A 13,759-nucleotide genomic window follows, 5' to 3' on the forward strand; every position below is an offset into this window, starting at 1 on the left:
CTTTAAATTGACATGTGTAATATGCAATATCTTCGATAGATTTATATGAAATGGGACAAAACTTACCCAATACCCCAAAAATCTGAAATTCTACCTATTTTTTACGTTGGCATAACACAAAAGGCAATGCTTTGTATGACATCTGTTTATTTGCTACAGGGACATGTCAAAATGTGAAATAGACTTTTGATAGGAAAAATATTGGGATGCTATAGGTCTATCGGTCATACTTTGAAGGGTACCGCAGAATTACAGTATTGCCAACTCGCATGCGTTTTTGTTAAACCTGTCTTCTTGTAAGTAATCTGCTGAGCTTATTTTTTACATAGCCTAGCTTGTGGGCTTACATTAGAAAGGGATTTTATTCTTCTTTTAGATGACATATTTTAATATGTAATATCTTTCATAGCTTTTATAAAATATGACCAAAACTTACCCTATACCCCAAACTTTATATTGCAAAATTACTGTCACTGCTTATCTCAAATTCTACCAATTTTTACCTAAACATATTACAAAGGGCAATTCTCTGTATGCAATCTGTTTTATTTGCTACGGAGACATATGAAAATATGAAAGAGACTTTTAACAGAAAAAATATTGGAAAAGGGAACTGTAAAGTCAAAGTATTGCGAATCGCATCTTTTTTGTTAAACGTAAAATTCTACAACTTTTTAACCTAGACATATAATAAAGGGTAATGCCTTGTATGAAATCTGTTTTATTTGCTACAAGGCCAAGTCACAAATATGAAATAGACTTTTAACTGAAAAAATACTGGGACGCAATAGCTGTCACAGTCATGTGTTGAAGGGTACCGCAAAATCATGATTTTGAGACCCACGAACATTTTTGTTAAACCTGTCTTTGTTTAAGTCATATGCCGAGCCTAACTTATACATAACCTGGTTGTGGGGTATCATTAGTAAAGCGATTTATTTTTCTTTAAGGTGACCTTTTGTAACATGCAAATATATATCCTTTACAGTTTTCATGAAATAGGACCAAGACTTACCTAATACCCCAAAAGATTACATTTCAAGTTACGGCTTATCTTACATTCTACCATTTGTTTTTGCTCCACACAATACAGAAGGCAATATAATGCTTATATGAAATCCGTTTTGTTTGAAACAGACGTATGTCAAAATATGAAGTGAACTTAATATGATTTAGTCGCCACTGGGATCATATTTCTAGGGGTACACAGATACGGCAAATTTCCTGAAACATATAAATTTATGAAAGAAGTCAGCCAAAATCATAATCGCGGATGATCTCAAAATATTATTAGCATCGTATATTAAATTATTTTGTTTCAAGTTTGTTTTATAAGATAAGACCTAAAAGGTTCTTATGTGGAACTCTAATTTAATATTTTTGGCAGAGCAATTCTTGAAAACTAATTATGGTACGTGTTCTACTCGCTGTAATGGAGATGAAAAAAGAAAGGTATATACTGAATTATACAACCAACTGAATGACAAGCAAGGTGCGGAATTGAGCCTTTAAAGGTTTTGTTTTCTAAACTGTATCAATGAGCACAGCTAATTCAACAGTTTAGCTGATCCAATAATCGTTTCTAAACACTATACATTATATCAAAATTACCTGGGCGTTCCTGAAGAAAAACTTGCATAGATATATCCGAAAGCTGGACTTTCTTCATTAACAAAATATTATGGAATAGATAATACCTGATATTTAGCTGCTCTAATTATCGTTTCTAAACTTCATAAATTAGCATAAGTGTCTAAAGTTATGTCATATAGCTTGGCTTTCTTCATTAACAAAAATAGGGATATGTCCAATATTTAGCTGCTCTAATGATAATTTCTAAACTTCATAAATAAGCAGAAATTTAGCTAGCCATTCTTAAGTACTTTATTCCTGGATATATCCGATATTTGGTCGATTTAATTATCGTTTCTAAACTTTATAAATTGGCTCAAGTTTAGCTGGCATTCTTCAGTAAAATATTTTCAGGATATATCCGATATTGAACCGATCTAATTATCGTTTCTAATCTTTACGAATTAAATCAAAGGATGTTCTATAGTTTAAAAGCATGTATCTGATACTTGATCGATCTAATTATTGCTTCTACACTCAGTATACTTTATAAAGTAGTTCAAATTTAGCTGGGCTGACATGTTCAAAACGTTCAAAATTTGGTAATAGCTTTTCAGTAATTGTGTGTCACTGAATGTGCAAATGATTTATTGTGAATACTGAACTGCGTGAAATCTCGAAGGTTTATGTTTCAATTTGGACTGGAGGGTCACTGTTTGTATAGGAAGGTTCCCATTTAATCAGATAATTGGCCAGCCAACACTACCTTGCTTAGGTCTTGGGTGTATGTGTCAAGTGGATAACAAGAAAATGATTGGCAAATATTTAGTATTGTCTTTTAAACTTGTTGTCTTAGCCTATGTAAACACCATGGAAAGGAATAAAATACTCGCCAGCTGACTAGCCATGCAAAAGCAAGCAGAGATCCGGGGAGTGCCAAGCAGGGACATGACGGACAAAAGTGCAGGATTGTGTTTTAGCTTTGCTTTCCCTACCTTTCATGTTTGTTAAAACAAAAGAAAGTGGAGTAATACAATTTAATTTATGGTGCCACGTTTTTGCATTTCAATAACAAATTATGTACGACCAAGAAATTAGTACTAAAATATACGATGTTCAAAATATTATAGGCATGAATCCATATTCATGCAATAGACCAATGACATTGAAATAACTATAACCAATATCTAAATCATGAAATAGATATCAAATTACACAAGATCAGTTTCATGTGAAATGAATTATGAAAAGAAATGTATAAAATATAGCATATATATAGCCGAAAATAATATAAAAATATGATCGTTTTCTCCACGTGGTCAAATTTTAAACGGCCGCACTTATGTACTAATTGTAGTTACATGATAAATCTCTAACATTGACAATTATGGGGATAAGAGATTTCCCCCCAAAATGTTATTGTTTTTAACGTTAAAACTAGAAGGTTTGTTATACAGTAAATATTATTGTGCTTTTTTGTATGTAGGCCTACGCGTGAATGTAGATGAACAAGAGTGAGAGATTGGGTTAAATTCCCCGCACAATTTTCCATGTCAGGCCTTGTGATTAAGAACACCCTGCAAAACTTGTCAATGGGCCGGCTGACTTATAAAAATTAGAAAAGATAATTAGTCAATGTCAAAATATTGCACAGATTCAACGTTTCTACTCAAAAATACTCCATCCATTGGAAGAACATGGAACAGGCTGTTCTTACACTCGACGCATCAATCATACCCTCCCCGCCACAGCCATGGCCGATTTAGGCCTATTTGCAAAACCTGGTGAGTGTCGCATGTACCAGCTACAACTCTAAAAATGCTTAAAACTAGTGCATCAACGATTAAAAATAAGAATGAAATAAAAACAACTCTGAACAGTACCTTCTGATAGTCTAACTACACAGAACAGCTGACAGCTGATCATCGTATAAAACATTCAATTTGACAATTTTGAATCTTTCACTTTTGCCTTGTTGCAACCCTATTGTCAATAATTTTATTAAGAGAACCCGTTTTTCTGGTAAAATGAACTTATAAAACAATAAAAAAGTGCAAATAGTAATCTTAATATGCATTTATGATGGTAATACATCCACTATTCACCACAGAATCATCCCTAAGAGCAGCAACTATGGGATTTTACAGTAATTGATGGTCGTCATATTTAAAAATGGCCGCCACACCAGAACGAGGCTCTACCTGTGAGGGATCGGTATCCAAATTGATTTTAAAACAAACAAATATGCAAATGGTAATCTTAAAAGGCATTTATGATGGAAATATGTCCTCTATTCACCACAGAATCATCTGTATAGCAGTAACTATGGGATTTTATAGTGACTGATGGTCGCCATATTTAAAAATGGCCGCCACACCAGAACGAGGCTCAACCTGTGGTGGCTCGGTATCCAAATTAATTTATATTATGATAATCTACATTCGTACCAGATTTCATGCTTTTATCACAAAATGCACAATTGTTATGAAAATTTGGTTATGCCGCACCACTATTATTCTTACAATAATGTTACAAAAGTTTTAAGCTTTACTCAAATATTTGCTGTTAACGCAAAGAAACGACACGGAGACAGGGCTTGGCCGAAACCCAGGGGCGATGGAACATCCGGGCGTCGTGGCGGCCTTTCCCGTGAAGCCAGTCGCAGATTTGAATGACCTCAAGGGAGGGCAACGTGTTACCCAGGATGCACCTACTGCCACGGCGGGGATGCATGGCGTCGTGGCGGCCTGGAAGATGACACGGACCCCTTGCGGGATCATGCCATGCATCGGGCAACGTGGTACCATGGTCCCTCCGGATCCGCGACAGCAGCCCCATGGAACTTTATTGAGATTTGATCATCCAAATAACATCAAGATAGAAATGTGACAAACTGTATATGTCTGTATGTGGGTTGCTAATGCCGCAGCTTGCTTTCATTTTTTTTTTTTTTTTTTTTTTTTTGTGGTGGGTGGGAGGGGATTTGTGATGTGTACGTTATCGTTGCAGGAGCTGAAGTGGCGGCAAATGGCTTTGGCCAAGGGGGGTATGCATGGATAGCTGATGGTCAGTGTTGCGAGCAGATAACGAGTTGGACGTCATGCAAGGCATGCAAGACCTGGTACGCATCACTCCGCCATCGTCCTTAGGGTCTTTATTAGCCAATCTGGTAGGCCAGCCTCGGCGGCGGTTGTGGCAGCACCACTTCTAAAGCTATGTGTGGTATATAGTTCCGCACTTTCAATCCCTGAATGCACGAGCAGCTTTCTCAGGTAGTGCGTCAGCCTTTGACGCGTGAGCCACGTGCCATCAGCAAATTGGAAGACCGGCACCGCTGTATTCGTAAGGCAATGTGATCGTCGGTATTTTGCAAAGGCGTTGACCACACAGACAGATGTCCCGGTTGGCGCAATGCGGAGTACGTACCCACGTCGATACAGGTCAGTCTTAGAGGATTTCAGTCTCACTTCTAGTACACTGCTCAACACTATGTCTTGAGCAAGCAGCGTTGTGGCTGGGTCGAACTGCAGTGGCCCAGCCGCAGTGAATTCACTCACTCTCAAGAATCCGAAGAAGGCGAGGGTGAAGCTTGCCCATAACATGACCTTGTCGTGATCACACAGGCCTTCCCATGATCGTAGGCTCTCCTTTAGGTGGCGAAGTACGCTGATTGTGATTGGCAGACGCGGCCGGCGCACATCACGGATACTCCTCCGAATCCCTTGTAGCGTGCGCTGCAGCAATGCATGGGTGGTGACATCGTCTTCATAGCCTAGCTCGACGTGCTTGTGCATTTCCCCTGCAAGGTACACCTTGATAGTCTTATATGCAAGGCCCCGGTCTGCAAGATTGGTGGCAAATAGGATTGCCGCCCTAACCGTGATGGGCGTTGCGCGTAGTCCGTATGATGAGCAGAAGTTGGCGTAGCATGTCTGGCCTACCTGGTATGTGCGTCGCATGTTTTCAGCAACACTGTTGTGAATGTAGGCCGTGGCCAGCGTCATCAGTTGCCGCATATCAGGTGCAATGGTCGCAGGTGCTGCGGTACTGGCGTGGGTTGTGCTTGTGCCTCGGGTGCCAGCGTTCTGAATCTCGGCATGAACGAGAAAGGGAGTCAGCAATTGAGTTATCAGTTCCGTTAATGTGGGCTATCAAGACATGGAAGTTACCTTTGGCTGCCTGATAAAAGATGCCTCTGACCAGGTGCATGATCTTCGGGCATCGGGCTGAGCCTTTTTTCCAAATATGCACTACCGTTTGGTTGTCACAGTGAAAGAGGATACGGTGGCCGTGCCACAAATGCCCCCAAATTGAACAGGCCACTAGTATGGGGTACATCTCTTTCCAGGCGATTGAGGCAGTGAGTGAGGTGGGCCAGGTGACGGTAAACCAGTGGCCCTTATGGTAGCCACCACAGCCAATGGTACCGGAGGCGTCGGTGAATAGATCCAGGTCGCGGGATAAGGTCCAGTTTGGCTCCAGGAATGAGGCAGTACCATTCCACGTTGGCAAGAAGTCGCACCACCACTTCGCGTCGAGGCGGAATTCACTGGACAAAATGACGGTGGAATTGAGTGCTTGAACTGTCACACTGAGGTCTAACATACGACGGAGGAATATGCGGCCAGCTGGAATGCATTTGCACGCGAAGCTGAGGGTGCCGATGAGGGAGAGTAGCTCTCGTTTTGTGCATGTTTGCCGCTGTTAAGCCAGGTCGGGAGAACATCGAGGAGGTCTTGTAATTTGTCATTGGGAAGCCGCAATGTCATGGAGATGGTGTCAATGATAATACCGAGGAACGTTATTACCGGGGATGGCCCTTCAATCTTCTCTGGTGCGATTGGGATGGCTAGGTCATCACAGGTACTGAGCATTGTGTCCAGTAGATGCTGGCATTGTCCGGAGTGAGGTGGGCCGGCCCCAAGGTAGTCATCCAGGTAGTGCAACAAGTCCTTCGTCCCTGCCCTAGATTGAATGATCCAAAGCAGGGCTTCGGCGAAGCGGTTGAAGAGGAATGGAGCAGAGCGTAAGCCGAAGGGTAACACGCAATCAAAGAAGTAGAGTCCCTGCCATTTGAAACCAAGGAGGTGCCAGTCTGCCTTTCGAACGGGGCATAGGCGGAATGCATTTTTAATGTCCACCTTGGTAAGCAAAGTGCCCTTGCCATGTCTATGCACCATGGCGACTGCGTCGTCGACACGGGAGTAGGTGAGGGTGTAGTCATCCTTGTTTATGTTGTGGTTGACAGAGTCATATCTTGCCGTGATAGGTCCATGATGATTCGATGTCCCCCAGACTTTTGGGGCGCAACCCGAGGGAGTTGATGATGAAGTTCGGTAGTGGTGGTGTGCGGAATGGGCCAACTGTGTGGCCTGATTGAATTTCCTTTTGTATGGCTTTGGTAACAACCTCAGGGTCTCTCATGGCCGAGTTTGCGTTGCGGGTGTAGCGTGGGCCATTGGTCCCGGTGAAGCCAACGTTGGCGCCGTAGGTGAGGTCATGGAGTAGGGTGGCAGAGTTCGGGTGGCCTTTAAGGGCTGTGGCTAGTTTAGCGAGGTTGATTGGTGTTGTTGGCTGTAACTTTTGAGTATCGCCGGACTGGCGATCATTCCCCCAAAAGGGCTGGGGTGGCTGCTGACCTGTGACCAGGTGGTGTTGTTGAGCGTTGTGGTCGGGTGAGGTGCACACTGTGCATTTGTGTATTCTCCCATAGGGACAGGGGGCCTTGCAAGTCCCTCGACATACCTGTTGCTGTTGTTGTTGTGTGGATTCAGACTGTTTCTTCGCATTGATATTTTCCCAGTAGTAAGGGTTCATTGTGCTGTTCGGACGTCTGTTGCACTCGGTCTTGACGTGACCTCGTTGCCCACATCCGAAGCATGTGGGGATCAGTAGGTGTGGGTGTTGTTGGAAGTGGAAGAAGTGCAGCTCTGGATCCGGCTTGCCCCAGTTCACCTGGTCAGGGTAGCGTGCCGCATTCAGGCGGAAGGCTTTGTCGTAGTTTAGCCAGGCCTCAGGTTTATAGGCAGCTGCCTGTGCTGCTATGAAACGGTGGTAGTTAGCCAGGGGGATAGCTAGGTGCGGATGGTAGAATGATCTATACATCAAGAAGGTACTGTAACACTGAGACCAGATCTCAAAGTTGTCAATGTTCTTTCGTTTGACTTCGGTGGTGAACGTAGCTATACCCGGGTTGTCAGGATCAAAGGCTATTTGTGTTTTTGTGGCCCTTGATGCGCTTGGGGCAAGGGCATCGGGGTGTAGCTCACTGAGGTCGATGAACTTACCGATGTTCGCCAGATTGTTCAGAGTCGTTTGCTCAACGTATGGTAGAAGGAGGTCGGCTGGCGGCGTAGCTGCTGGTGCGTTAGCCGGTGTTCCCGAACGAGGGGGTGGACGCCGCGTTGTTTCTGTGGAACTGGGATTAAGCTGGGTCCGCTGCAACATGGGCGCAGCCATGTTGGCTGTTATGTTTTATGAGGCGCGCCTCCTACGGTGGGTTGATCCAGGAAGTGATGTACGCCATCAGCGGTGACCAGGTCAGTTGTGTGGGTCGCTGTAATGGCTGGTTGTTGTTGTGTTACAGCGTATGCCTGCTGTTGGTGAGTCTGCGAGTACGAGTGGGCCGGTCGGGCTGCCCGCTCAACACTGGTCTCGATGATCGAAGCAGGCGATAGAGGTCCAGTATCTGTGTGAGCGGAAGTGATAGGGTGGCTTGATGGATGATGTGCCGTCAGGCCAGCAGCACTGGTCGTTTGGACTTGCAGGTCACGTCGGATCGATTCGACGGCTGTGGCGATTCCGGCCTCAATGAGTTTGGAGATGTGGTCTGTCGCTCCCTGCATTGGTACTGCATCGGGGTTCGAAGTGGTAGGGCGCTGGTCATCGGGTTGACAGCCTGTTGTCTCCGTACCAAGTAGGGATCAAGGTGCTTCGGAGTCCGCTTCGGTCGCGATGAAGATCGGCGGGCAGCTTGCCCGTCTTTTTCTTTGTTTTACTCATGGTCGGGATGCGAGAAGGATTTGTGATGTGTACGTTATCGTTGCAGGAGCTGAAGTGGCGGCAAATGGCTTTGGCCAAGGGGGGTATGCATGGATAGCTGATGGTCAGTGATGCGAGTAGATAACGGGTTGGACGTCATGCAAAGCATGCATGGCATTCATATTTGATAGTGAGGGTGGACAAGAAGCAGCTGTGATTCGAGAGGCAAGGGTTCATTGTGTGTTCAGCAGAAGCGTGAGGCGTGGTTGTGAGGCAAAGGTAGAATGGCCTGCGTCTCCGTGCCCTTCCCCGCGTTAACCATGATTATAGCAAGCCATAATCATCAATTATTATTATCACTATTTTAGGTGTAACGTTGAGCAGTCATGGCCGTCATGAATGCAAAATGGGTTTTCTGTCAAGGTCTGTGTTGCACTGTGTTGGAAAATTGTGTTGCACTGTGGGACACATTGACTCTGTTGGAGGGCAAGTTACATCATTGTTGCAATCAGGGTTCCCATTGAAACACAGGCAACAATGATTTAAGCAAAACTACTCCCTCATATGCAACACATTTTCAAAATGGGAACAGTGTAGTGGTGTTCATGTGCAAAAGGTATTCAGAAATCTTTTCTGGTACAGCACTGCTTCTAGTGTTAGCCAAACCATCTAAAAGCGTATACTTCTGTATACTGGAAAAATTGGTTGGAAATACATTATTCAATAAATGCTCTTTCAGGAGACCTTCAGATAGACCAAATATCTAAACTCATCTTGTAGACAGTTTCTATATATGATGGGAGTTTGAAGTACAATGTAAATTTCTTACATTACTATTATACATATATTTACTTGTTGCACTTATTGTCATTGTTTCAGTCCAGACAACTTTGACTCTGGCAGAATTGTATTTGACTTTCATTGTACTAATGTGTTTAGAGGCTTAGTATACTTATCAAAAGACAGGTGATAAATATTAAACTGATAATTCCATTTTGATGTTAATTATTTCCTATGCTAACATAACTCTCTGCCTTTTTGTAAAGTACAGGTGACATATTAATCCAGGATCTAAGTAACATGATACCTGTAACTCATTTGAAAAAAAAATGTATCGAACCATGGAGGTAGTACTACCTCCATGATCGAACCAACAGATACCAACATGATTTTGTAACATAAAGTGCAATTAGTTCTACATATAATTATTTGTATTCACACAGGTGTCATGGAAATCTGAATTTTATCAAGATATCTTTTAAATCAAAGTCCTGCCTATTGTTACTAGATACCAAGGAATAAATGATTTCTGAAATATCTGAAACAAGAGAATTTCAAGGCAACATCCTCTCAGAGGGCGCCCTCTTACTAGTAGTGGGGTTACAATGGTTCCAGACATAGAACATTTATGCAATGAAGTCTTGTCCAAGTTCCTCTTAAGTCATTTAGCTCTGAGATATTGAACAACTTCAGACTTCAACCATAGCATGTCATTGCTATCAAAATATAGCATCTCTACAATCGACAGATCACTGCCCTGCAGCTGAACAAAGCTGTTACACACAGGTTGCTGTACAAACAAGCCCCACCAACAGCGCCCTCACAGAGAAGGAACCCTGAAATGCTTTCAGTTTTAGACATTTCAGAAATCATCTATTGCACTGGTAAGTGTTTGATAAATAGCCCCTAATCTTTTGCATTAGTTGTTGATGTACTTTTAAAGGTTTTATTGTTCAATACAAAATTTGAAAAGAATTCTGTGTCATGTCATTCAACAGTTTTGAAATACAAGTTTGAAATACCCAGGTACATATACATGACTTGTTGGCATCATGCCTCAATGTTTATGTGATTGTGACCTGCAATAGAACTAGGAATCAAACTTCGTAAACTGGTTCATGGTTTATCTGTGCATCAGAATGTTGGCGTACACTGAAAGATTCAGTCACGTACAGGCATTATTAAAGCTTAAAGCAATATAACATCTAGATGAAAAAACGCCACCAATGGCACTGAAGCTAATATAGACAGGGATGGCATAGAAGATGTACCGCTACACAGCATAATACCAGATGGAAAGTTAAATGGTCCTTTGACAATATATAGCTGCTATGTTTTCTATGCTCATACTTGCACATCCCAGATTCATACATAAATATGCAAACGTGCCTATGAAATAAGACATTTATTTACAAATGTACAACTTTCATGATTTGAATGAAACCCGAATGGGGTCATCCCTAGGAAGGATATCAGACAGGCGGTTTTGGCGTTAAGGGTAAGGACTACGAGTTATTGAAAATTTAAAAACCATGTCAATATCATCACATTGCAAATAAAAACCCCTTGGTAGTTTTGGCTTCCAGAAATGAAGTAAAAAATATGGGTCACTTTGCTTGTTTCCATGGAAATAAGCCAAAAAAGTAGGCCCCCTAGCCATGTAAAAATCTACGCAAGTTTGACAATATTCTTTTGAATACAATTTCTCCTTTAGTAAGTGAATTAAAGCAAGAAAACTAGACTGTCTTCATGAAAACAACACAAAACTATAAATGTTTCAGTGTTTATGACACATTAAGCTCCAAAAAGAAGTGTAATGTGTTTTTTCATAATTTGATTAGAATTGAAACGTGTACCTAAGTGAAAACTCATGTCAATTACATGAAACTTGGCCAAGTAATCATAAGATGCAATTTGATTATTTTGAGGTTTTAAAATGTGATGGTCACCACACTAGTTTTTGTGGTAAATGAACTTCTGTACTGCGATAGAACCCTAATCTTTTCTTACCTTTGGGTAGGTTATTTACTCTTTTTTAAAATGTCTAACCTAAGCGTCATGTTGTTCATTGGCAAAGGTCATATGGGTCACAAAAATGTCACACCAGAATGGAACTTCCAAGACATGACCGTTTTTCTTGGTCAAAGTCAACCTTTGACCATGGTACAAAGCATGATTGATTGCTTTGTATGTCATAACTGACAATATTTCAGATTCATACCTAGAGAAACTGTGTGAATAGCATGCAGTGGATTAGCGTAGCGTGATCCGGTATTCAACAGTATACATGTAGTTTACGTAACCATGGACACATACATAGGTTGCCAGGAAATAGACAATTGCAATATGTGTGTCAAATTTTTCAATGGTGTGCCGGTCACTAGCACTGATTGGATAATCATAGTTATACCACTCTTTGCCTTGTGCCTATTGTTTCAACCACATCTCTTATTTTCTATAACCGACTCTGTCACTGGGATATCTTTTGTTTGAAACTGTTAGGTTTACAATGTATTTTGTATGAAACTGTTTTTTTAGGATTAAATGATACTTTCCAACACTTTTTCACTTCAAACTGGCATGTAAGTCTCAGGGGTGAATTTTGTACAAATTAGGTCAATTCTATGTACAAACTTTGTTTTCAATTCATAGTGGCCGACATCTGTTAATTAGCTCTATCAGGCAAAACTAAATATCATGTTTTCACAAAAAGTAGTCCGGCGATAACTTAAGTTACTCCGACAAGCTTAAAATGAACCTGCACAAGTGGTCTTCCGAAACGATATTGTAAAAGTTTGAGAGTCCCAATATCTGTCACTGAGGCCCATCCTAATTAATTTGACACAATCATATTGGCCCTGTTAATCAGCAGCTCCTTCAGCGGAAGGCATTGCTGCCGACATCGCTTTCCAATAAATATTCTATACGATGGATATGGAATGATAAACATACTTGTATTATTGCCTCGTAATAAGGTAGATTTATTGAAGGTAACTCAAAACAGTAACTTTCCTCGATGAAGACAATCATGTACATAGCACCTTCATCCGCAGATAAAACTATCGACAACTCTAAGCCTGCGTCAAAAGTTTCAATATCTATCATGAGATAACTCGACGCCAGAAAGACAACGTTATTAGGTCAACCTTCTGAAGATAACAAATATTTTATTTCAAGTTGTGGGGCCTCTGCCCAGCATACATAGTGAGTTACATTTTCACATAGAAATATTATCAAAGAATGAAATCATACATAAAAACATCGAAACAAAACTTGCATTCGTTTGTCATATTTTACCAGAAAACCTAACATTTAGCTGACGGCATGCGAAGTATTTTTTACAGCGCTTTATAGTGAGAGTCATCGGAGAATCCAGGAAACCATTTGTCGTCTCATGCATTAGACTCCGTTTCTCCTCAAACTCTATATCCTCTTCAAAAGTTTCAATTTTTCCGTTAGCTCATCGCAGGGTACCCCGGGTTTTATCTTGTCAAAGAGCACTTTTGTAGGTACAAACACAGCTGTTGCAAAACATGAATGTTTATGACAACCAAAATGATTTAAAGGGTTTTCATTTGTAACATAAGTTACGTAAATATCGTTACGGTAATATTATAAATCGCTTTGCTCTACTGTGATATTACTCTTTACGGCCCTGATACGGCTTTTGCGGACCGAGGTTGTACGGCGGAAGGGCCCCGAGCGTGTGAATAGTCTGGTTCCCTGACCCATTTTCCCCGGTAGAGGAAAATGGGTCAGGGAACCAGACTAGCGTGTGAAGGCCCTTCCGCCGTACGTCCGAGGCCGTAAAAGTTTTATCATATATCTTATGGAATGATAAATATGTGATTAAAATATTTTGGAAAGATTTGGAGATTGAAAAATTCATGCAATGTGAAACATTGATCGCCATTTTTTGTACATTTTCAGGAAAAGCGATGACCGTCATCCTGACCGTGACCCTATGTGACTTCCTTATTGTTTGCTGCCCTCTACGATGGGGAATGTTAAGTCTGCAAAAAATGTGGTAGCTGTTTTCATTTTCGTCTAGTCATGATGGGAGGAATATAGACTAGCAGCTGGATTTACCTAAAAGAAATTATGGCTCTCAGGAAATCAAGAATAAGACTGTAAGTGTTCTACCTGATAAAATTTAACATTTCTGAATTTTTTGGTATGTGTGTTGATTCGAAAATTATCAGAGAATCGTGTGCACTCGACATCCTCCTCCTATGTATGCCGATGTATGTATGTTCATCCTCGGTGACAGTTGGGTCATCAGACTAATGAAAAAAGGCAGAGATTACAAAAACCTCTACAGGGTTGAGAATTTCGAAAAGGATTCGTATGTTTTTAAGCCCTTGGATGGACCCCAAAATTCTCCAAGTAGTAGCCTTCTTAGTGTTAATTTTACGTCTATCTTCAT

General features: G+C 41.4%; 1 protein-coding gene across 1 annotated transcript; it reads right to left on the reverse strand.

Moving 5' to 3' along the window:
• Positions 1-4,700: 4,700 nt before the first annotated feature.
• On the reverse strand, positions 4,701-5,588 carry LOC139132650 (uncharacterized). The gene has a single exon (XM_070698918.1). The coding sequence runs from the start codon at positions 5,586-5,588 to the stop codon at positions 4,701-4,703; it is 888 nt and encodes a 295-aa protein (XP_070555019.1).
• Between the last annotated feature and the right edge of the window lie 8,171 nt (positions 5,589-13,759).

Source organism: Ptychodera flava, chromosome 5, assembly GCF_041260155.1.
Source record: "Ptychodera flava strain L36383 chromosome 5, AS_Pfla_20210202, whole genome shotgun sequence".
Classification (NCBI taxonomy): Eukaryota; Metazoa; Hemichordata; class Enteropneusta; family Ptychoderidae; genus Ptychodera; species Ptychodera flava.

Excerpts from the sequence above, each read along its gene's own strand:
- LOC139132650 (XM_070698918.1), bottom strand. The coding sequence starts at position 5,588 with ATGCGGCAACTGATGACGCTGGCCACGGCCTACATTCACAACAGTGTT.